This window comes from Panthera pardus, unplaced genomic scaffold (genome assembly GCF_024362965.1).
Source record: "Panthera pardus isolate Hobbes unplaced genomic scaffold, ASM2436296v1 HiC_scaffold_22, whole genome shotgun sequence".
Lineage (NCBI taxonomy): Eukaryota > Metazoa > Chordata > Mammalia > Carnivora > Felidae > Panthera > Panthera pardus.
This window is the reverse complement of record NW_026526788.1, coordinates 56918338-56942111: the sequence shown is the minus strand read 5'-3', so window position 1 is coordinate 56942111 and position 23774 is coordinate 56918338. Positions and strand designations below refer to the sequence as shown.

Here is a 23774-nt window from a genome sequence, read left to right as displayed (position 1 = left end):
GGGTATGATAAAAATTTCAATTTTTTGAAGGTTTTTGAAGGGAAGGATGGTAAGGAATCATTTCTTTGTTGAGAGGTATGTGACATTTTACCTTGAAATTATGACATTAAAATTCCTACTTGCTAAATAAATCTAATCAAATCATATGTCAGGTACAAATCATGTAATTATACATTCTGAGTACTAGCCCAAGGATTTGAATTTTATTTCATGGTACTGATGTGATTTATCATATTTATTCAGCTAGAAAGTAAGTATATGTTGTGATTAAACATGATACATATCTAACTTCAAATATTGGTCTGTGCCATTTACTAACAAGATATTCAACTTCTCTGAGACTCATTTTTCCATATGTAAAACATGAACACGAATAGATTCTACCTAGACTCCAGAATATAGCTAGCATATAGCATGAGTTCCACAAGTGTTTATTGAACAAATAATCTCATAATATTGTGTATTATAAATATATATGATGCATGACACATACTAAGCATTCAGTAACTATTAGTTTTATACTGTCATCAGCATCCTTATCATGAATTTCCCTATTTGATTGGAAGGGGACATTCAGCTAAAATGGAAGAGGGTGTATTATTGTTTCTAGGAGAGTAATGTCTAAGTATTTCTCCTAAACAATCAGAACTAGCTATCTTCTAGTTATAACCAATTGAAAATTTGATATTTAAGGTGTCTTATTTATTGTGGAAGACTCATAACAGCCAATTATATACACCAAACTTACCTTTCATTATAGAGGCAGCAGAATGAAGTTTTCAAGCATATAGAAACTTAGGAAAAAGTTAGTTATGCACAAGACTTTGTTGAAAATCTTCTACTTGAAGATGAAGTAGCCAAACAAAAATGGAATCATGATGGGTAAATGGTGGTAAAAGGGATTGGTTGTAAATATAAAATAAATATAACTATTTTTATATTTAAGGATTAAGATTAAAAATTAAAATTTCTGGTATTATAGTTAAAAATAAATTATAGAAATTTTAGCTTCCAGAAAAGATGGAGTATACATACTTTTGCTTATTCCTCTATTTAGGTAATACTAAAGCTCTAGCTATTGTTTGTAGACATAAAAAATTCTGAAAGATGGAAAGAATAAGGTAGCCTAGGAATCAGGGAACAGCACAGTGGTGAACTCCTTGGTTTGGGGTTTTTTTGTGTGTGTGGTGTTTTTTTTTTTCTGCATAGATCCCAGACGTGGTTCTAGAGGAGCTGGCAACCGAGAAGCACCAACAGATACAAACAAAACATGCTCCAACAAAGGCCAGCTCTCCCTATCCAGAGGTCCAGGAAAGGAACAGCCTAGCAAAATAGAAAAATTTTAGACAATAACCACTGTACTCTAGTCAAACCCCACAGAAAAACCATGGTACTGTCCCCACCCCAACCCCTGCCAGCAAAGGTCAAACAAAATGCTGAGACTTTCACCCTGACCAGACTATGAATAAGCATCTCAAAAACCCCACTGGGGTGCCATCAGTGAAGGCCTAATGAGGAGTGCTGGGATTTTCACTTCTGCTAGTTTATAATGAAGACCCTCTCTACCATCCCACTCAGTGTTAGTGGAAACAAAATGTGGAACCTGGACTCCTACCTCCACTTGTCAGGAATGACACATCTCTTCCCCTCCCCTCTGGGATTCTGTCAGAAGATACCTACTGGAGACTCAGGACTTTCACCACTATCCAGCAGTAGTGAGGTTACTCCACCATTTGTGTCAGTGGAGGCCATGTGAGGAGCAGTAATGAGGCACTCCTACCCCTTAAACTTAGGGTAGTATATCAGTAGTATATCAGATGTCTAGTGGGGAGTTGGAACTTCTACACCCAAGCACCAGTAATGAGTTCCCCTATCTCCTGAGTGTCAGTGAGGGTCAGGTGGGGAACCTGGACTTCCAACCATACATGACAGTGATGAGGCAGTGTTCCCTTCTTACCCTGCCAGAGTGGTGTCTGAGGAGGCCAACCAAAACAGAAGAGTTAAATAAGATGCAGAGTCTTATAACACAATTCCCAAAATGTCCAGATATCATGTAAAAAATCACTTGTCAGGGAACCTGGGTGTCTCACCCAGTTGAGCATCTGACTTCAACTCAGATCCTGATCTTGAGGTTTAAAAGTCCTGCATATATGATGTATACAAGTTAGCTCAGAGCCTGGAGCATGCTTTAGATTCTGTGTCTCCCTCTCTTTCTGTCCCTCCTCTGCTTGTGCTCTCTCTCTCTCTCTCTCTCTCTCTCTCTCTCTCTCAAAAATAAATAAACATTAAAAAAAATTTTTTTTAAATCATTTCTCTACCAAAAACTAGAAAAATATCAACTTGAATGAGAAAAAATAATTAATAGATGCAAACATTGAGATAACAGAAATGTTCAAATTATCTAAGGATTTTAAATCAGCCATCATAGTGGTGCCTGGGTGGCTCAGTCAGTTAAGTGTATGACTTCAACTCAGGTCATGATCTCAGGGTTTATGGGTTCTAGCCCTGTGTCAGGCTCTGTGCTAACAGCTCAGAGCCTGGAACCTACTTCAGATTCTGTGTTTCCCTCTCTCTCTGTCCCTCCCCCACTCATGCTCTGTCTCTCTCTCTCAAAAAAAACCTTAAAAAAATTTAATAATAAAAAAAATCAGCCATCATAAGACTATTTCAATGAACAATTATAAAGACTCTTGAAGCAAATGAAAAAATAGACTCAGAAAAGAAGTAGGAAGTCTCAACAAAGAAATAAAAGGTATGAAGAATAACCAAATGGATGTGAAAATACAGAAAATGAAATAAAAACTCAGTGGATGTGTTCAACAGCAGAAATAAAGAGATAGATTTTTAAAAACCAGTGAACTTGAAGAAAGAATAATAGAAATTACCCAATCTGAACAATAGAACAGAGACTAGAAAAAAATAAGATAAAATAATGAGCAGAGTCTCAAGGATCTGTAGGACCAAAACAAAAGATCTAACATTTGTGTCAAAACTTGTCTATCTAGGGGCGCCTGGGTGGCGCAGTCGGTTAAGCGTCCGACTTCAGCCAGGTCACGATCTCGCGGTCCGTGAGTTCGAGCCCCGCGTCAGGCTCTGGGCTGATGGCTCGGAGCCTGGAGCCTGTTTCCGATTCTGTGTCTCCCTCTCTCTCTGCCCCTCCCCCGTTCATGCTCTGTCTCTCTCTGTCCCAAAAATAAAAAAAAAAAAAAAAAAAAAAAAAAGTTGGAAAAAAAAAACAAAAAACTTGTCTATCTAGCAATCTCTATCCAGCAAAAAGATCCTTCAGGAATAAAAGGGAAATCAAGACATTTTCAGATGAAGGAAAAAATAAGAGAGTTTGTTGACAGAAGACCTACCTAAAAGAATGGCTAAAGTAAATTTTCTAAAAAGAAAAGAATTAATAAAAGATGGAAACTTAGGGGCGCCTGGGTGGCTCAGTCAGTTAAGTGCCCGACTTCGGCTCAGGTCATGATCTCGTGGTCCGTGAGTTCGGGCCCCGCGTGGGGCTCTGTGCTGACAGCTCAGAGCCTGGAGCCTGTTTCAGATTCTGTGTCTCCCTCTCTCTGACCCTCCCCCATTCGTGCTGTGTCTCTCTCTGTCTCAAAAATAAATAAATGTTAAAAAAAAATATAGAAACTTAGAGCATCAAGTAGGAAAATTGAAAAACAGAAAGGTAAAAGTTGAATACATGCAGTAGACTTTATTTCTCCTCTTGAGTTTCCTAAATTATGTTTGATGGTTGAAGCAAAAATTTTAACACTGACTGATGTAGTTGTCAATAATTGTAACACTGGCTGATGTGGTTGTCAGTGTTGGAGAGACATAGGAGTAATACCCTTCTCTTTTTAAATTTTTCATAAAAACATTTGAAGGGACTAGTATCCAATATTCATTATTACTTATTATACTTTAACTTCTTTCTCTTCTATTACATTCAAATACCATTAAATTTTATCTATTTTGTTAAGAAAACAGAATATATAACATGATAACATTGCTCTAAAATTGTTGATATCAGTGTTTTATTATGAATATATATGAATATATAATATGTATATATATACATAATATATATATACACACACATACAAAGCTGTCTGCAGTGATTTTCTCTGAATGTTGATAAAAGTGGTGCATTGGGGTATGGTATGATTATTAAACTTCTTTGTACTTTTTGTTATCATGTTAAAGTTTTAAAATGAGTATGTATTTTTATTACAGAATCATTGTTTTGTTTAAAAATTAGTAAACCATAAGAGACTCTTAACTACAGAGAACAAATTGAGCATTGCTGGAGGAGGGGAAGGTGGATGGGGGGATGGGCTAAATGGGTGATGGGCATTAAGGAGGAGGGCACTTGTTGGGATGAGCACTGGATGTTATATGTAAGTGATGAATCACTAAATCCTACTCCTGAAACCAATTTTACTGTATATATTAACTAACTAGAATTTATTTATGTATGTATTTATTTATTTATTTATTTATTTATTTAATTTTTTTAGAGAGAGAAAGCATAAGCAGGGGAGGGGGAGAGAGAGAGGGAGACACAAAATCTGAGACACAGAATCTGAATCTGAAGAGTCTAAGCTGTCAGCACAGAGCCTGATGTGGGGCTTGAACCCATGAACCTTGAGATCATGACCTGAACTGAAGTCGGATGCTGAACTGACTGAGCCACTCAGGCACCCCTTAACTAACTAGAATTTAAATAAAAACTTGAAATAAAGAAATTCAAAAAATAAATATTATGAATCAAAAGAATACAGCAATTGAAAATAAAGTATTTAAAGGAAAATTACAATTTTATTTTTAAATATTAGTGATACTGAAATTAAATCACACAATAATGCAATACTGAAATTTAAAATATCCTGCCAGAAATGGTTTCCTTGGGGGCTCAAGTAACATTTTCTATGCAACACAGAAACTGATTTTATGTTTACCACAGTCTTGAAATCTAAAAGATGAGTATGTCTCTCCATGTCAACCTCTTAGTCTCTCTTAACACATATATACACATATGCATGTGTGTACACAGACGTATGTTCATGGTAAATAGTGTCTTCAAAGGTTTTATATGGTGAGAGCCAGCCTTTCTTTTTAAATGAATAAGTGGCAATTGTCATGAAAAGAGATATATTGATGTAAGATTTTCTCTAGGTGTAATATTCTACATGGTGAATATACTTCAAGGAGGTATAGCTCTATGACACTGAATTTGCTGGGAATAAAAGTTAAATGCAGGAACTAAAATATATAGGATGTTGGCAGGTGTAGTTACAGAAGCAGTTTCTGTGTGTGTGTGTGTGTGTGTGTGTGTGTGTGTGTGTGTACATGTGTGGGTGCGTGTGTATGTGCATGTGCATATTTGTGAACATTGGGTATCTGTACATAAGCAGCCTCATGAAAGGTAGAGGTGAACCTCTGGGTTTCTGCATATGTGATGTATGCAGATTAGAATATGTGATTTTCTTCAGAGTGAGAATGCCTAAATAAATCTACCTCAAACTATCATTGTCCCTCAGAGTGAAAACTCAGGTTTTCCACGGAAACCTACTAGAGAATACTGAATGTAGAGTTAAAAGACTGCCACCTACTGATATGTGACCTTTAGTAATTGGCCTGCCTTCCAAAGTGCAGATTCCATGTCCTCCTTGGTCAGCAGTAATTGCCTTGGTCACTGTTTTCATCCTGGACAGATATTCACCTTGCCTAGATGTAGAAGAAGAAAGATGATCTCTCCCCTCATCAACTACTAGTCGCATGGCATAAGAATTCAACCCCCTGTTGACAGTCACCCAGTTGATTCAAACTAAAATTAACTAGGATTCTCTAGGTTATTCTTTTTATTTTCATACCAGGGACCATTTCTTTCCAAAGGATGCCTCTTTATTATGAACTGCTGATCAAAAAGATTGGTGAAATGAAGTTTTGTTGTAACAAATACCTATGCACTAGTAAATAGAACACTAATTGCTTTAATAAATAAACCCCCAAATTTCAGTGGTCTAAACAGTTTGTTTTTCATTAATGTCATATCCAATCCTGATATACCTGATAGATGGCTTTATATGTGGTCATTCCAGGACCCATGCTTTTTCCATCTCATGACTTCTCCTTGGAGACTTTCCATTCCTCTGGCAGTGGGGAAAGAGGCTATATGGAAGATATGTTAATTTCTCCTCAGAAGTGATACACATCTCCATCAAGTTCAGCCCAGAAGTGATATATTACTTCTGTTCACTTTGCTTTGGGCTGATTAGTCTTTTAAGCCCCTTTCCTTTGACAGTGGCAGAGAAATAATAGGTTCTGGCTGAGCAGCTGCTTCTTGGCAAACAGCTCTGCACTATAGAAGGAGAGCACCAAATTTTGGTGGTCAGTAAGCTTTCTCCACCCCATCCAGGGGCACAAGCTCTGGTGAATGTGGAGCTCGCTTCATGTGCCTACCCCTCTGTCAAAGATCACAGCCTGAGTGGTTGCTCTCTAAGTCCTTCAAACGGTTGTTTTATATATTTTGTCTTGGATTTTGAGTTGTCTGTGACAGAATGGTAATTCTTACACCAGTTATTCCATTATGGATTGAATAGGAAGTAGTTCTTGATTTTAACCCCAGGCTTTCTTTTTTTCTTTAATTTTTTTAAAATGTTTATTTATTTTTGAGAGAGAGAGAGAGAGAGCAGGAGAGGGGCAGAGAGGGAGACACAGAATCTGAAGCAGGCTCCAGGCTCTGAGCTGTCAGCACAGACCTCACAAAGCTGTGAGATCATAATTTGAGTTGATGTTGGATGCTTAAACGACTGAGCCACCCAGGTGCCCCTAACCCAACATTTCTTAAACCTGTTTGACCATGGAACCACTTTTCTTCATATAACAGTTATTAAAAGACTTTGAAAAACATTTTTGCAGAGTAAATCTATACCACTTCCATTCCTTTACTTATCTCCCCAGGTGTTTGCTTTTGTTGTTTTGGTTTTCTTTTTATTTTGTTGTAATGTTTTGTTTTCTAGAGAAATTTGAGTTTAGCTCAGTTTTGTTCAAATGGTCGGTATTGTTAAAGTAGGCAAGACTAAAGGCAGTTGGAAAGCAATTGTACTGGATTACAGGACAGATGAAGTAAACACAGTACTCTCTAGCTCCACATGGGCAGAACAGAGAAGGAGTGCTTGCTATCTTTTGCTTAGTACATACAAGATCTCGGGTTTCCTACTTTATCTCTGTGAGCCACAGTTTGTAACCTGCAAAACAAGGAGTGTTCATGACGTTAAATGAGACCCATTATGTAAAATATCTAGTAAATAAGAAGTAACTTAATACATATAAGGCTCCTTCCTTCCTCTTTCTTCTATGTTCTCCTAGTTAGTAAGGCACTAACTTAATTATAGTTAAGTTAGTTGTGCTGTTCTGCTACAGATATTGACAATTATATGAAAAGATGCCAGGGAAAGAATGAGGTAACCATATAGGCAGTTCCCAATAAATAAACACTGAGTTTCAAAAGTATTACATATAGATGGTTAGGTTCTAGTAACTTAGAACTTGACATTCTTACTATTGATGCCCCACAGTTAATTGGCCATGAAGCTAATGACTGAAGCTTTGAGCCCCTCACTTGTCTTGGCTCCCCAGAGTGCAGGAGATGCTGAAAGTTGTAGAATGTTCTAGGTGGAAAGGGGTAGAGCAGTTTGCTATCAGGAAGTAGTACTATGTAAGCATTTCTGATAAATTGCTGAAAAAGCTCTCAGAAAAAAAAGAGTTTGATTCTCTAAGTTTCTGGGGGGTTGTTGTGATGTATTTTGTCACTCTAAATGAATATTTACTTTTGTACCTAATTTTGTACTTCTGATTTCTTTTCCTTAAAGATGGTCCCACAAATTGTTTAAGTTTCAGAACTCAAACACATGGATCTGCTCCTGCCCATACTTTTGGTACCATCATCTGCTACTATTCTGAAAAGTCCCAGAGGTACTCTCCTCAGAGCCCACTCTGATGGCTGGAGCTGCAGATAGCTTTCCTTCTCCTTCCTTGCCTCCCACACAGCTCACCTCAACATCGCTAGTATCAAAGGTCAGCTGTTTGAGCCTCTGCCAAGACATTGTGTCTCTCTACATACACCTGGTCCCCTGGGGAGAATGACCTGGGCTCAAGACTCAGGACCCAAAGTGTGCAAGGAATTAGGAGAAAGAAAAGGTCAAATAAATGGGGCCCTTGGCAGTAATTGTGCCTCAGGGCCACACTTTTGGCTCATTGTGGATTAGCTTATTCAGGCACTCATGCTTTTATTAAATATAGTTTTTGAGTACCCATTGTGTGTCTGTGGGATTTTCTGCAACCTTGACCTTTACTTGTACCATTTTTCAATGATAACATTTTTCCAGAGTACAAAACTTTATAATTCCTGAAACTTTTCGTCAGCTTGGTGACTCCTGAATGGATTTATATGAACTAGTTTAAGAAAGCTAAAGAAACGAGGGGTTGTGGGAGGTGAGATGGGCTAAATGGGCAAGGGGCATTAAGGAATCTACTCCTGAAATCATTGTTGCACTATATGCTAACTAATTTGGATGTAAATTAAAAAATAAAATTTAAAAAAATAAAATAAAAATTAAAAAAAGAAAGCAAATTACAAATGGACACATGGAGAGTAATACAAAAACATATAAACTTTACAGAAAATTATTAGAATGTGGATTTATACTCTGCATAATGTTCGCTAAGGGTTTGGTTGTTTCATGAGTGGGACATTTGTATAACAAGTTTTATTTACTTATCTGTGTGTCTTAATAAACTTAATAAACTTAAAGTTTGAAAAAAATTAATTTAAAAAAAGAAAGCTAAAGAAATATCTATATTCTGTAGGATCTTTTTTTCATTTGTAACAGTTTTCATTTCATCCAGGCTTTACCTGCCCAAAGTTGTTCAGAACACAAGATAAGAAGGTTGACCCAATTGCAAAGAAGATCAAGGATAAGGTAGCCTCAGAAAGAAAACCTAAAGGCAAGTGTGAAGAACAATGTGCTCAGCAGGAGCCCAGGATGAGGGCCTTTGGAGGAGGGGCAAATACAATTTATAAAGCCTTAGAGTGACTCAAGTCAGCCTCTCCAGTGTTTGGCTTCAAGGTGTCAGAATAGGTTTTATAGGTCAACAGCGTTGTTCTAATGATTATCCAGGTTTCTCCCCCTTCAGTGGGGAAGGCCCCAGTTTTATGGAATTACCTGCCCACTCAGCAGGCTGGGTGTTAGAATTCAGAGCAGACTGCCCCTCCTCCCTGAAAGCAGCAGGCAGCAAAATAGGTCCGGAAATTCCTGAGCATTGGGAAGCCAGCACTAATGCAATTACCTGAAATAAAAGAAGGGGTCAGATAATAAGGGGCAAAGGTTTTTCCTTTTAAAGTAAAGAGCCAGGTAAACAAAACCAGCTGCCCCTGGAGCCAACAAATTCTCCTCATTAAATGTTTTAAGAGGCTAATGGGCATAAGTAGCTAATTGCAGTACAATCCTAAAGACTAAATCTAGGGTCCTGGAGAAGGGGGAGAAGGGGGATCAGGGTAAAAACCTGGCAGGCAGAGGTAGAAAGGAGATGAGACCTTCCCCTGGCAGAGGATCCCAGATGGCCAAAATGGAATTAAAATTAAAGTAAGAATAAGATGATTTGACCTGGAGTCACTAATGTTTCTGTCAGTATCCTTGTGGGATGGGCATGGCTGGGACAGTTTTAAATTTATACACTAGTAGAATAGGATCTGGAATAAGTTTTTTAAATAACTAATTATGGGAAATTTTATGTGTATTTACTATGAAAATCTCTGAAAGGCTATACAGCAAAATGTTAATGGGTTTCTCTAGGTGTTGGGCTTAATGGTGATTTTTCGTTTTCATATTTTAATTTTATTTATGTGCATCTTCTAATTTGCCGATAATGAACGCTTATTTCTTTTATAATAAATAAAGGGCAAAGTTTTAAATAAGATGAAAGGTAGTAAACTAGACATAAACATTAAGGGGGGCATGAGAGTTGGTGAAGGAATTGGTAAGAGGCTTTAGTTACTTTGTATATTCTGCCATGTTTCCCACCTCCCCAGATGTGTGCTTGATATGACCTGCCAATCTAGAGGCCAGCAGAGGGAGGAATAATGGTTGCTGGTATTGAGCCAGACAGGCTATTTGTCCACACACAAAGGTTTCAACCTCATTGCATTTGTAATAGTTCCCAGAAATGTTATTTCTACGCAGACTCTCTTGGCTTCAGCTTTTAGTTGAACAACTCAGCCACTTGTGGTTTGATCCTAAGAGATGCTGAAATTTCAAGAGCGCTTGGAGGAAGAATATGATTTACCTAAAAGTGTCCATCTAAGTGTTTGTAGAACCAACTATTCTGCCAGGGTTTATGTGGGAGATGCCAAAGCACCTCTAATTAATGAATTTGCTTTCTCTCAATCCTTACTTTCTTCTCTGATTTATTTGGTCTTCTGACACTTTTGTAACCATTACTAAATTAATTAACTCTTTGGAGAGACTGCTTAATAGCTAAGAATCATCTTTATCTTCCCAATGAGAAAGACAAAGGAAAGCACAAAGAGTTGCCCTCAGGTCACTTGACAGTCAGGTGGAATCCAGTCCCATTTCCTTTTATCCAGTCTTGGTTAGAAATCACCATCTTCATCATTTTTAATGATTTAGTCTTACCAAATGGTTATGTCAGGCTACGCTACCTCCTTCATGTGATATAGCAGGCTCTTACCATAGGCAATCACTATCAGAGAACAGAAGCTCTGTTAACAGGCAGGAATTTTTCAAATAACCACAGATTATTGACACTGAATGTTTTCTTAGAAGCATTGCATTTATGAAGGGTAAATGTAGCAAGCTAATTATCCAAGCATACCCAAGAAAAAGGCTTACGGTTTGTCAGACTCACATCAATGGTTAAATTGGCCCCTCTCTTAAAAGTGACACTAAATCATGGAGACCATAGTTCAAAGTACCATGGAAATAGTACAATATATATGTGTATTTAAGGCAGCACATGAATGTTGCTGGAACTCCAGTATTATATGGGGATTCCTTTGACATCCAAATGTAAATTTGACTCAGACTGAAGATATTAAAAAGACAATGTGGTGGTCAAAGTGGGAAAAGAAAGGACTCTTAGCTGAGTCAAATGTAGATAGAGGCAGTGCCCAGGGCCATAAGCATTTTAGAGGGTCTCTGACCTCTCTGTTAACTTCTCTTATCTTCTTGGAGAACTCATCTGCAGCCATGACTTCCTCCATTACTCATAGTCAGAAGACCCAGGTCTTTTCCTATCTCAACTTTTATCTCTACCTCCTCCTCCTATCTCCACTGGCCTATTGTGTATTTCCTCTTTGATGTTCTCTGAATCCTTGATATCTCAAACAACATCATCCATCCCCTTGACAAACCTAAAACCTACATGTTTTTGGCATCAGTGTTCTCCAAAATATTCTCTCTCACAAGCTCCTGGTCATCACTGATTCCCTTCCTCTTTCTCTTACACTCTATAGAAGCCTTCTTTTATTAGTTCTTCCTTCACAGCCTCTCACTTTTACTTCTTTCTGTGACCCAGATTCTTGCCTGCAGTACTGAGATAAGATAACCTTGTCACACTGCTTTCCTGCCTGGAGCTCTCCCCTCTCCAGTCTAATTCATAGTCCACAGAAATAGCCTGAGACCAACTGAGAATGACTGAATCCAGCTTGTTAGGTTAAAAGTGGGGCCAAAATGGCTCTAAAAAGCTTAAGCCAAAGTTTTTATTGGAATTGCTTCCCCACATGTCACATGAAGGAGAAATTGGACTATTTCTTGGTCCAAGAAAACAGCCATTGAATGGACAGTAAGAAGGAGCAAATTTTAAACTTATATTAGAAGAGCCTTTCATGGATTCAAGCTGTAGTACAGTGGAAAAGTAGTAGTAGTATATGAGAGTGGGTTCTCTGTCCTAGATAATCACTTCTCAGGGATACTGTAGCAAGTTTACATGCTTTAAGCCACATGGCCATTAAGGTCTTCTCAAACTCGAAATTTTTGCAATGGAAACACCGCTCTTACCATCCCTTCCTTTGCCTCCCACCTACCAGAAATCCAGAGTCTGTTTTTGCTGTTCCGTACTTCCCTCATTCCAAATCATGCTCTCCTTCAGACAGATATTCCCCTGCTCACCTCATCTCATGGCTTTCCAGTCTAGGTTGCTGCCTCCAGTAACCTGGAGGGTACATTTGGTTATTGAATACCTTTTATGTGCCAGGATCTATGCCCAGCATTTTTCCTGATTTAATTGGTACAGTATACCCTGAAAACTGTGGGTTTGGGATTCTTTTTAACCAACTTCAAAGAAAGGGAAACCTAATATAGGTGGTAGGTGACAAAGCTGAAACTGAGCCAGAGTTTTCTAGGTTCCAAGTTCTGAGTACTTGAGAAAAGAGACAAAAAGAAGGAGTGGAGGAATGGGAGGCCCCTCAACTAATGACTAGGTTGGGTAAGGAGGGCATTCATGGGAATCCCACACATTGAAAAAGTGCATCTGATATTTTTATTTCAATAAGCGTTAAACTATATGTGTTGCCAGCAAAACTTATAAATTATGATGTTTAAAATCGTTACTGAAGATTAACAGAGAGAAAAGAGGGGACAGTAATATATTTGATTAAAACATAAAAGAACACTAATTACAGTGCATGTGTATCATGTGCCTAGTAATCATATAATATAGTAACAAGTATTCACGTCCTTCGGTGTGTATTAGATTAATATTGCATGAATTATTTTTAATTTTAATATTACTATGTTTTGGGGCACCTTGGTAGCTTAGTCAGTTAAGCATCTGAATCTTGATTTCTGCTCAGGTCACAATCTCACAGGTCAGGAGATGGAACCCTGCGTAGGGATCTGTGCTGACAGCGCAGAGCATGCTTGGGATTCTCTCCTTCTCTCTGCCCCTCCCCTGCTTATGCTACCTCTCAAAATAAATAAATAAATATTTAAAAAATATTACTATGTTTTAATATACCTAGTTTCCATGTGGCAAGCTATCTAATCACACTTTAAAAAAAAATCAGTAATGCTAATAGTTAAGTACTGATAGGAAGAGGTTCGGGTTATAGGTAATGAACATGGCCATCCATACCCAGCACTGTGTGTTGTACACAATAAATGTTTATTGGATCTGAGTCTAGTATCTATACCAAGAATGAAGTGAAAGGTCATGTCATTGTTTTGTTTTATTCACTAATGAAAGTAACCACCAAATTTTCAAAATCATGTACTTTGACATAGTAATTTTACTTTTAGGATTCTGTATTCATACATAATTTAACCATCAGTCCCTTGTTGTTTATGACCCCATCTTTGCAGCTGAAAATGAAATTAAAAAAGAACTAAGAGTTGTTGAATGCCTACTATATGCCATACACTTTAGGTTTAACTGCTTAATCATTGATTAATACTGAGAAGTAAATATGTTACCTCTTTTTTTTTAATGTTTATTTATTTTGGAGAGTGAGAGAGAGAGACAGAGCATGGGCAGGGGAGGGGCAGAGAGAGAGGGAGAACAGAATCTGAAGCAAGCAGGCTCCAGGCTCTGAGCTGTCAGCACAAAGCCCGATGCAGGGCTCAAACCCACGAACCATGAGATCATGACCTGAGCCCAAGTCAGATGCCTAACCAACTGAGCCACCCAGGTGCCCTGATATGTTACCTCTTTTAAGAATAAGAAAACTGAGGCATGTAGAGGCCAATATCTTGCCCAAGTTCACACAGGTAGTAAATAGCTGATTTGGAATTTGAACTCAGATATTTCTGGGTCCAAAACCCATACTTTTTCCAACATACCAATGGTTTAAATGTTGGATTTCGTGGAAATGTCTGAGGTGGTAAAGGAGGCCAAGGGGAAGGCTGAGTAGGTGGAACTCACATCTCACCCTCACTTCAACTAAAGCACCTGCTTTACAATTAAACAAATTTTTTAAAACATTCTAATACATCATGCATTGGTATGGGAATTTAAAATTAAAAATAATTTTCACATAGTTCTATAATATATACTGATAGGTTGATGTCTTATTAAAAATGAGATGATCTATCATTAGCCATCAGCTGGGGAGACCTAAGTGGGATGGAAAAGGCACCCAGGAGTCATAAGCATTTATTTTAATTCAGTTGATTTAATTTGGAATTTTGTAAAAATGGGGGTGGGGAAAGTTTAAGATAATAAGGATCACCTAAACCTGGGCCAGTCTTAGCTTAGTCTTCAGAGTAAGGATTCACAAAGAGGGGCCTCACAAAGCTGGATCAATCTGTTTTGGTCAAATGTTCACAACATACTATCAGCACAACTAACACAACCTGATAAAACCCACAGTGAATGCCGAACTTGTTACTACTATTTTAGGAGAGGGCTGGAAGACTAAGTCATCTGTCTGATTTATTTCTTCATTCATTCATCCATTCATTTATTCTGGAGCTGGTTGGTAGGAGAGGGTTGACTACAAAGTGAACTGAAGATGAAACCTTTCAGACCCACTCACTACACTGTATCAGATTTTTGTGGTCAGTATTTGTTTTCTTATTTAAAGGTGTGGAAACCTATAAAAAATGTTTGAATATTCTTTCTAAACCTGTCACATACCTTTACTACTTTAAGGTGGGGACAGGGGGTGGTATGGGATGGATGTTAAATTACTCTTCCTGGGGGAAAAAAGAGTAAGCTTTTCCTCCATTACTTAATTTGTATTATGGATTCCTGTCCACTCCTACAGAGTAAGCAATGCAGGTTCATGTGACAGAGGTTGGAAAAAAAATGACTCCACAAATGGAGGTAGAAATGAAGAAAATAAAAAGGAGATTACTTGTTTGAAAAACACCCAGGGTAAAAACTTTTCAGGATGTGAAAGCCCAAGTGAACCCTGGGCTGTTTCCTCAGGCAACAGAGACCTCTGGTTAAAGAAGTGTATTTGTAGTCTCCTGTTCAAGATTTTACCTGATTCTTATTTTATTTTTATTCCAGTTGCTACATTGATGGCCGGGTGGTCAAGGTGATGGACTTCCTGAAAACTCGCCTGTTAGACACACTCTCTGACCAGATTAGGAAAATTCAGAAAGTGAGTAAAAGTCTCCTGGGAAGAAGGAGTGAGTTTGGGAGTAAAGCAAGGAAAAGGTCCTGGGGTCCCAGCTAGATGTTAGCACTGTGGAAACCAGGGTAGAAAAATAGTATAGTCCAGATCTCCCTTTCACAGCTGATGATTGTTGTTTATTGTTTTTTAAATTGAGAACAGTTTGAATGTGCCATTTCAAGGTTTAAAAGCTTCTCTATTTTAATAACAACTATTTTGTAATAGCTTGCTTCTAAATTGTGAGTTTCTTAAGGGAAGGCTAGATTTGCTTTGTTATTTTCTTTTTGCAGGGGCCTATTTGGGCCTACTTTAAAGAGAGAATGATTATGTTCATTCAGTGAAATTCTTGTCTGGGGCATTGGCCATATTTATTGGTTCTAAATAGTGTTAAATATCTCAGCCATATATACATTATTCCTAGGTGTCTTAGAATAGCCAAGTAACACCTTACTTTTGTAGAAATGTGGGAGAAGCTGTATTATATTAAGTAATGGCATGTAGGTCCTAATAGCAAGGCACCTTTGGTCAACAGTTCTCACACTTGAGTGCAGTCAAAATCACCAGAGTTGCTCAGAAGGTTTACAGTCTCACTCCTGATGTTCTGATTTAGTGTGTCTGGAGTGGATCTTAGATACCTCTTTCTTAGTAGTCATCTGTCAAGTAATTCTATGCAATGCAGATAACATTGTGAAATACACTGGATTAGTTAATTCTGAACTGTGAAGACGTTCTGTCTGCAATTTCCATCTGCCTCTACAAAATGATATCACATCTTTTGTTGCCTAGTCAGGTCATTTTTCCAGGTAATGAGGACCTTTTGAACATTCAACTACATCTTGAGCAAATTAAACAAATCTTTGCAGAAAAATAGCAGTGGGTAAACCCCCATTAATATGGGATGAATGAATAAATGAATGGACAAATGAATGAATGACTCATGTATAAAATTATCTGTGAAATAAAATTATACTTGGAGTAATCATAGAAAAGCACTTTTGATTGGTACAGTGGTAGTCTATATGCTTTTTTTTGGTATTCAAATCAATGTCCTGTTCAGATTACAAAAGCTTTTTCAGTCCTCTTGTTCTCAAAATGTTTTAGCAGCTAGGAAGCCTCAGGCCTTCTGGACTCCTATACCCCAGTCTATCCCTCTGGGGATCAGGTACACTAGCCAGTATCTTTCTCTGTCACTGCCTCCTACCAAGCAAAGCCTAAGAGAACTAAATAATTTGAAATGTCTCTGCCAGTCTCTGTTTGACATTCATTTAGGTTTTAATATTTAAATATTTAATATTTACTGAACACTTAGCTAGTACCAGGCAAAGTGCCAGGTGCTGGGGATACAAAATGGAATAAGACATGGTCTCTGCCTTCAAGGAACTCAGAGTTTTAAGGTTTAACAGCTGCTTTGAGCAGGTTGCAAAACATTACTTAAGGCAGTCAAATACCCTATTGAACACTGCAGTCTACTAAGCACTTTATGCTAATCTAATATTATATATTATTCTCTAAAAGGAGGGAGGAATGTCTTTCATTCATTCATTCATTCATTCATTCATTTGTTTATTCTTCCATCCAATAGATATTTATTGAGTGTGTACCATGTTCTAGGCATGATTCTAAATGTTTGTGTTACAACAGTATACGTGATAGACAAGTCCCTAAATTTTTGGCTTTTCTGATATTAAATGTAATGACCTGATCAAAAGGCTGTCATTGGAAGTAAAATGATTCAGCGGTATCATGGCACTGAGAGTGAAGGTTCTAACTGTGCTCTTGTAATTATTTAAGTAGAACAGTTAACTCTAGGTCAGAACTAAGACAAAGGTGTTGGGAGTTAGGTTCTTCCCTTTCTCCCCACTACCCATTACTCTCCACCACTGCGTATTTCTTACCCACCACAGAAGGTTCAAAGACTGAAATAAGTGGCTAAGCTCATCTTCTGATGTGTCCAGGCAGGGCCAAAGGAACTTAAAGAAAAGAGCTCAAACCCTGTGCACAACTGAGATTCAGACCTCTCATAGCATGTCTAATGGACTTGGCTGGGAGGGCCAGGTGCAGTTGCAAGGAGAAACAGTGGAGCCTCTAAGAGAAATGACCTGTATAAAGAAGGTGCCTGGCAGGGGTCGGCTAGAATTAGCAGTAGAACCTGATTTCACTTTTGGCTGTTGCAGATAGAACATGCCAGAGGTCCCCTCAGGACCTAGGTTAGGGTTCTGGTTATGATGTGCTGTGCAACAAATTACCCCAAAACTTAGTAGCATAAAACAACGATTTATTGTGTCTATGGATTCTATGGGTCAAGAATCCCCACAGGGCACTATAAGGATGGCTTGTCTTTGGCTCATGATGTCTGAAGCTTCAGCTGAAAGACCTGAAGGCTAGGGTGACTCAAAGGCCGGTGACTGGAATCACAAGGCTTGTTCACTTGCATGTACTGCAGTTGATGCCAGCTGTTGGCTAGTACCTTTGTTGGGTTGATAACTGGAATACCTACATATGAACTGTCTATGTAGCCTGGGTTTCCTTCCAAGGTTCAAAAGTCAGATGCCCAAGAGAGAGAGCCAGGTGGAAGCTGTACTACCTTTTCTAACCTACCCCCAGAAGTCACAGGGCTTCACTTCAACCATAGTCTATTCATTGAGACAGTCATCAAGACCAATGGAGATTTGAGGAGAGAGGAAATAAACTCTTCTTGATGGGAGAATAGCAAGATTCTAGAAGAGCATTTAAAACCAGAATTATTTTTCCAGTCATCTTTGGAAAATACTGTCTGCCACAGTTTCATCTGCCCTGTATCATTTAGTAGCCCTTCCATCATTTCCCTGTCTAGTTTCTTTTTCCAACTTTTCTTTTACAAGCTCTCACTAGATATTTCCTTAAATGGGTATCTGCTGGAGGTGTTGTTGGATCACAGATTCCCCAAGATTTGATTTATGGGGTAGACATTCCCTTGGCTGCACAGCCTGGACCCAGTGGCTAGGGCCTCCAAGATGCGAGTCTCTCTCACCACAGCCCAGGATATGCTAGGTACTGGTCTGCTCTGAGGAGATGGGGACTGGGAGACTAGAGAAGGGTCACCAAGTTTTGCCAGTTAAAAAGTTGCTTTAGCTGTTCCTGAAGTCCCCTGTGGGTGGGAGGGGGGTCTGGGGAATTAGAGTCCAAGATGCACACCGGCACAGACTGGCCAAACTTTTTTCTTCAAACTTCCAAAACCAGTTTATAGAGGGGCCAAGTAAGATTTTAATGCATATATACCTAGAACCCTCATCTAAAATCTAAAAGTATAATCTTTGTTTCTACTCTATCTTGAGAAGCTCACAGAAATTCTAATGATCCCCCTTAGGCCTACAGTGATGGGAAAAGGGCAGATTTCCTACCAAAATCAATTCATGAAGGAGTGGTTAGATAAATCAGTGATGAGACTGTTTGAATAAGAGACAGAATACAGGATTTGAAGTCTAATGCTTGATTTGGAGTTCGGGCTTAGCTGTGTAACCATGGGTTGGGTTATTCACTTAACTTTTCTAACTTTGTTTATACATCTGTAAAATGATGGTGCTAAGAATACTCTCATCTTTCCCTTTCATGGAGATTAGGAAAGTCACATTCGGCCCTATTTTGTTGATTGCTATTGAATGCTAATCTTATTGCTATTACTATTGTTGTTTCAGTTGTTGTAGTTTTTTATGTCTTTATTTTATTTTGTTTTTATTTTTATTCCATAAAAATATGGAACGCTTCACGAATTTGCGTGTCACCTTTGCGCAGGGGCCATGCGAATCTTCTTTGTATCCTTCCAATTTTAGTGTATGTGCTGCTGAAGCGAGCACTATTGTAGTTATTTTTAATAATAATTCATATGACTGGAGAAGCTTCCTGCTACCTTTATCCTCAACTTGTTCTTTGCTTTTTTTCTTCTTTCCTCTTTCTTTGAACCCTGGGGAGTATGGTAGGTGATATTTTTGGCATCTGAAAGGCAGTGACTCAATTGCTAAAAACAGCTGTGGTTTTCAAATTTGGACTGCCATTTACAGAAGAATTCTCTGTTTTCTGAGCAGTGGGCAAATTCTGGTTATATGAAAATCTACATTATGTATTTGAAAGCCAAAAGAGACAGTGTTTGGACAAGCCACTCCTTTGGATGATCTACACATTCTCTCCCTTCTATTAGAATAAGGATAATCATCTGTACTTTGGGAGATGAGTCAGGGGAAAGAGTTGAGAATCTAACAATGTAAGCAAGAGTCAGATGGGAAAGTAAGAGATGTTTCAGATACAGTGCAGATGGTATAGTGTGGATACCTGGGCTGACTCCAAAACAATGACATAAGAACCAAGAAGAACCACTTTGGCTTAAGTCACTTGGACCCTATGATTTGTGTCTTCATCTCCTGGAGGAATCAGAAGAGGAAATAACACTTTTTGATATTATTTTCAGCAATTCAATAAGCACAGGAAGGAGTTGGTGAAATCCCAGTCATAAGGGAAGTATTTCCAAAAGTACTGTCCATATGATTGCATTTTGAATACTAAATAAACTGGACAATTTGCTTCCCTAATATTTGAAAAATTCCTTCCTTCTTCCTTCCTTTCTTTCCTTTATTTATCAACTGTTTATAACATTCTTAGTATTTTCCAGGCCCCTGAGGATTAAATGGTGAGAAAGACTTACATGTGGTCTAGACCTTGTGGTCTAGTGGAAAAATAGTTAATGAAGCAAGCAATGATAATAAGATGTGATGACTCTTATAACAGAGATGTGTAGGGTACTATGGGCACCCATGGTGGGAAATACCTATCTTAGTGTATAAAAGAAGGGCAGTCCTTCTAGAGAAAGTGACATTTAGGCTAATATCTAAAGGACAGGCACCTTCTAATTTATTTAGTTCTGAGAGTCTGATCAGAGGACTACCAGTGTTAATATATATGGTGGAGAGAATGGTTTATATGGTTCATAGTATGACCATTATCGTTCTTTTGTTAATATCATCATTGCTTATGATTGCTTACAGTATTTAATGAAGATGAACTCTTTTGAAGTGTCTTTACTTTTTCCAATATATGTGAGTTGCAGGATCAAGGAAGTAGGTGAGGCAGAAGAATATTTAATCCTTTTGAAGTAATTAATACATAAAAAGGAAGCTTTTGCTCTTAGCCAACCTTCTGGTTTACCCACTTATTTGAGCCTCTTAGTATATGAAAGGGGAAGGGGATTAAAAAATAACAGTTATTCTTGAGTATGATACAATAACTAGAAGCACAACTAAAGGAAAAATGAGGACAACAGTAGTGTTAACCTTTTGTGAAGAGAAGTAGAAAATGAAAATGACATTACTAGGGTAAGAACAGTAGTATTACCACAAAAGTCAGTGTTTGATTCATTCATTTATTTGTTAAATGTTCATTTCAGTGTGCCATTGCCTGTTTACCATAATGCCTATCACGTGGCAGGTGCTTAATAAATGTTAGTGGAAGGGAAATAGGCAGGAAGGAGAAGGTAAGCGAGCAGAGTAAAACAGTGGAAGAAGTGTACAAGAAGTAAAGTAGTGTCTCTGTCTCATTCACATTTGGATCTGCTATCTCAGCTGTTCACACGCAGAAGAATCTAATCTGCTCCTAACTATGCAGCATAGTGTTGACTAGATAGAAATTGATTCAGACAGCAATAAATGGGCTGTGCTTACATGTAGGCATAGTAGGAGAGTTTCTTCTGGGTATGTGTTGAGAGGTGAAGGAAAAGTCTCTTTGTTGTTCAAAATAACATTTCAGTCTGGTTACTAATGCCAGATATTTCATTTGAAAAAAATAACCTTTCAGGGGCACCTGGGTGGCTCAGTCAGTTGAGTGTCCAACTTTGGCTCAGGTCATGATCTCACAGTTCGCGAGTTCGAGCCCCACCATCAGGCTCATTGCTGTCAGCGCAGAGTCTGCTTTGGATCCTCTGTTTCCTTCTCTCTGCCCCTGCCCTGCTTGTGCTCTCCACCTCCCAAAAATAAATAAGCATTGTTAAAAATGTTTTAAAAAGAGAGAAGAAAAAAATAACCTCTCATTCTACACATTAGGAAGAGGATGCAAAATGTAAATAACCTGAGAAGAGGTAAACTACACTGGTTCAAAGTCACACTAAGGTGTTAATATCAAACAGAAGGTCCTTTCCCAAGAGCAGATTTGCATAGGCAGGGAGGAGAAACACAGGCCAAGGATATACTCAAGAGAGTCAGAGTACCCCAAATACAAATGGTGCCACATGAATATCTTGGAAGACATCCCTGAGTGTCTTAAGTTTTATGGGGGCTGAAATTCATACAACAGGAAACTTTTAAGAAAAAGAAAACAAAACAAAATTGCATGTTTTAGAAATATATCTGACCACATGAACACAGTACTAGGGACCCCTTCCCAGGATACCAGCAGAGGCCTGTGAGAGTGGGAAGCTGGAAGTTCGAGCTTCATGAACTTCCCAGTAAATTAGATTCTGTGATGCCACTTGGCTGTGTATTTACAAATGGGACAGTATGACCCAAGGGAATCTTTGGCTCTTCTCTTTCATATAGAAGACACTAATAATAAATAGGGGAATCTAGCTGGAAAGGTATGTTTACCACAAAAGAGCTCCAAAGCTTTAGTTGTCGTCATCTCATGAACCATATCTCCTTGACTCTTAAACACAAATAATTATAAAATGTACCATAATTTAATATAGCCAGGGAGTGGAGGAGAGATAGGAGATAAGATAAACAGCTGGCAAATTTCAGCTCACAAGTTTCTTTTGAGATTGATTATAAAAAACGTTCTGATTTCAAAACCATTAAAATGTGAAAAATGCATCATTAACTTACAGAAATACAGTAACCATATTACTTTTGAGGATACAAATGCCATTTATTGAGTGCATCGTATATTACTAACCCATTGAAGAAACCAGTCACTTACTCAAAGCCATTAGTAGTAAAATTAGAATTCAAGGCCAGGCCCACCTAACTCCAGAGCCTACACTCTTATCCAATCCACTCTTCTTTTGTTGTTGTTGTTTTTTTTTTTTTAATTTTTTTTTTAACATTTACTTATTTTTGAGACAGAGAGCATGAACAGGGGAGGGTCAGAGAAAGAGGGAGACACAGAATCTGAAACAGGCTCCAGGCTCTGAGCTGTCAGCACAGAGCCCAATGTGGGACAGGGACAAAGTGCAAGCAGGGGAGGGGCAGAGAGAGAGGGAGACACAGAATCCAAATAAGGCTCCAGGCTCCAAGCTGTCAGCACAGAGCCCAATGTGGGACTTGAACCTAGAAACTGCGAGGTCATGACCTGAGCCAAAGTCTGATGCCTAACTGACTGAGCTACCCAGGCGTCCCTGTGTCTTATTTTAAACAGCCTTCTCTAATGTGAAATTATTTCATTTTAGCTTATATTGTCTTCTAACGTTTTTAGAATCACGTTTTTATTTACTCTGGAATCTACTTTGTAAAGGTGCAAGATAGAAATAATCCGCTTGTAAAGTCAAGTTTAGAGAGCTCCCGACCGGGCATCTAGACTATGAATCTGATTTGCTATTATCAGTGCATGCAGCTAGTGTTTTCACAATTTGAAAGTGAGAGATTTTGTAAGCAATGGCAAGGATCTGGTGTGGTGAAGGAAGGGTGTGGGGGAAATGGATGTGACACGAGGGTCACATCTTCCTAGGGCTTAGTTGACTGAGGTACAGACTTTGGTCTTGGTTCCCCCTTTCCCACCCTTCAGTATGAAAATGGCTCTAGGCAAAGGAATGGTAGGTGATCCCCACAGGGTCCTGAGAGGTCCATCTATGACCTGAGCTGAAGTTGGATGCTTAACCGACTGAGCCATCCAGGCGCCCCCAATCCACTCTTCTGCATCTACCATACTTGTTAGCCATTTATTTTGTAGCCAATAATATTTGTATTCCTAACCACCCAGGATTAGGAAGACTTTTAAATAGCACTGAATGTCCTGATGAAAGAACATCAATTCAATGCCACAATCAGTTGATATAATCTGGCATAGGTGTCCCAGAAGTTAGAGTCCAATGAAAGTTATATACCCCAATGTTAGGTAATGTCTAATATTACCACAGTATTAGATAGTGGAAGAGGACTGGGCTTTTGAGGGAGTGATTTGCATTTATTCACTGGACTTCATTCTTACATCCCATGTGCACAGGCTTTTGGTCAATGCATAGTGAGTTCTGGTTATGTGCAAGGCAATCACAATGCAAAGGTATATGCTGCCCATAGACACTTGGAGGAATGGCCCTGGGGACAAATTGTGGTTTGGGGTAAAAAGCTTCTTCAGGAGGAATAGGCACCTTGAGGTGACCTTCCAATTTTCCACATGGAAGGGGGGATTATATGGTTTGTCTTGAATGAGAGAAAATTACTTCTGAGGATGATAAAGCCTGACTCGTCAGTGGGTAGACTGTCCAGTAAGCCTAGGGATTGGTTACTCATGGAAAATAACTGGGGAAGGGAGGAAGAGTCATTCTTGTGTGAGCAGCTGCTGTCCAGTCTCTCCCTCTTCTAACGCTTATCCTTGATCGTAGACTCTGCTTTGGGACTCTGAAATATTCTTCCTTATTTTCTTGCATATACTAATAATTTCCTTGGCTCCCCTGTGACTTTATCTTCATTGT

General features: G+C 38.6%; 1 protein-coding gene and 1 non-coding gene across 3 annotated transcripts in view; one reads left to right on the top strand and one right to left on the bottom strand.

Annotated features, from left to right (window-relative positions):
- Nucleotides 1-23774, top strand: part of HPSE2 (heparanase 2 (inactive)) — a 677801-nt gene that overhangs the window by 506302 nt on the left and 147725 nt on the right. For both annotated transcript variants that reach the window (XM_019459090.2, XM_019459091.2), the window contains exon 7: nucleotides 15022-15115. In XM_019459090.2, the coding sequence (XP_019314635.1) occupies nucleotides 15022-15115 (94 nt within the window). The remainder of the gene's footprint in view (nucleotides 1-15021; nucleotides 15116-23774) is intronic.
- On the bottom strand, nucleotides 18854-18960 carry LOC128772557 (U6 spliceosomal RNA). The gene has a single exon (XR_008416737.1). It is a non-coding gene; the product is annotated as a U6 spliceosomal RNA (small nuclear RNA).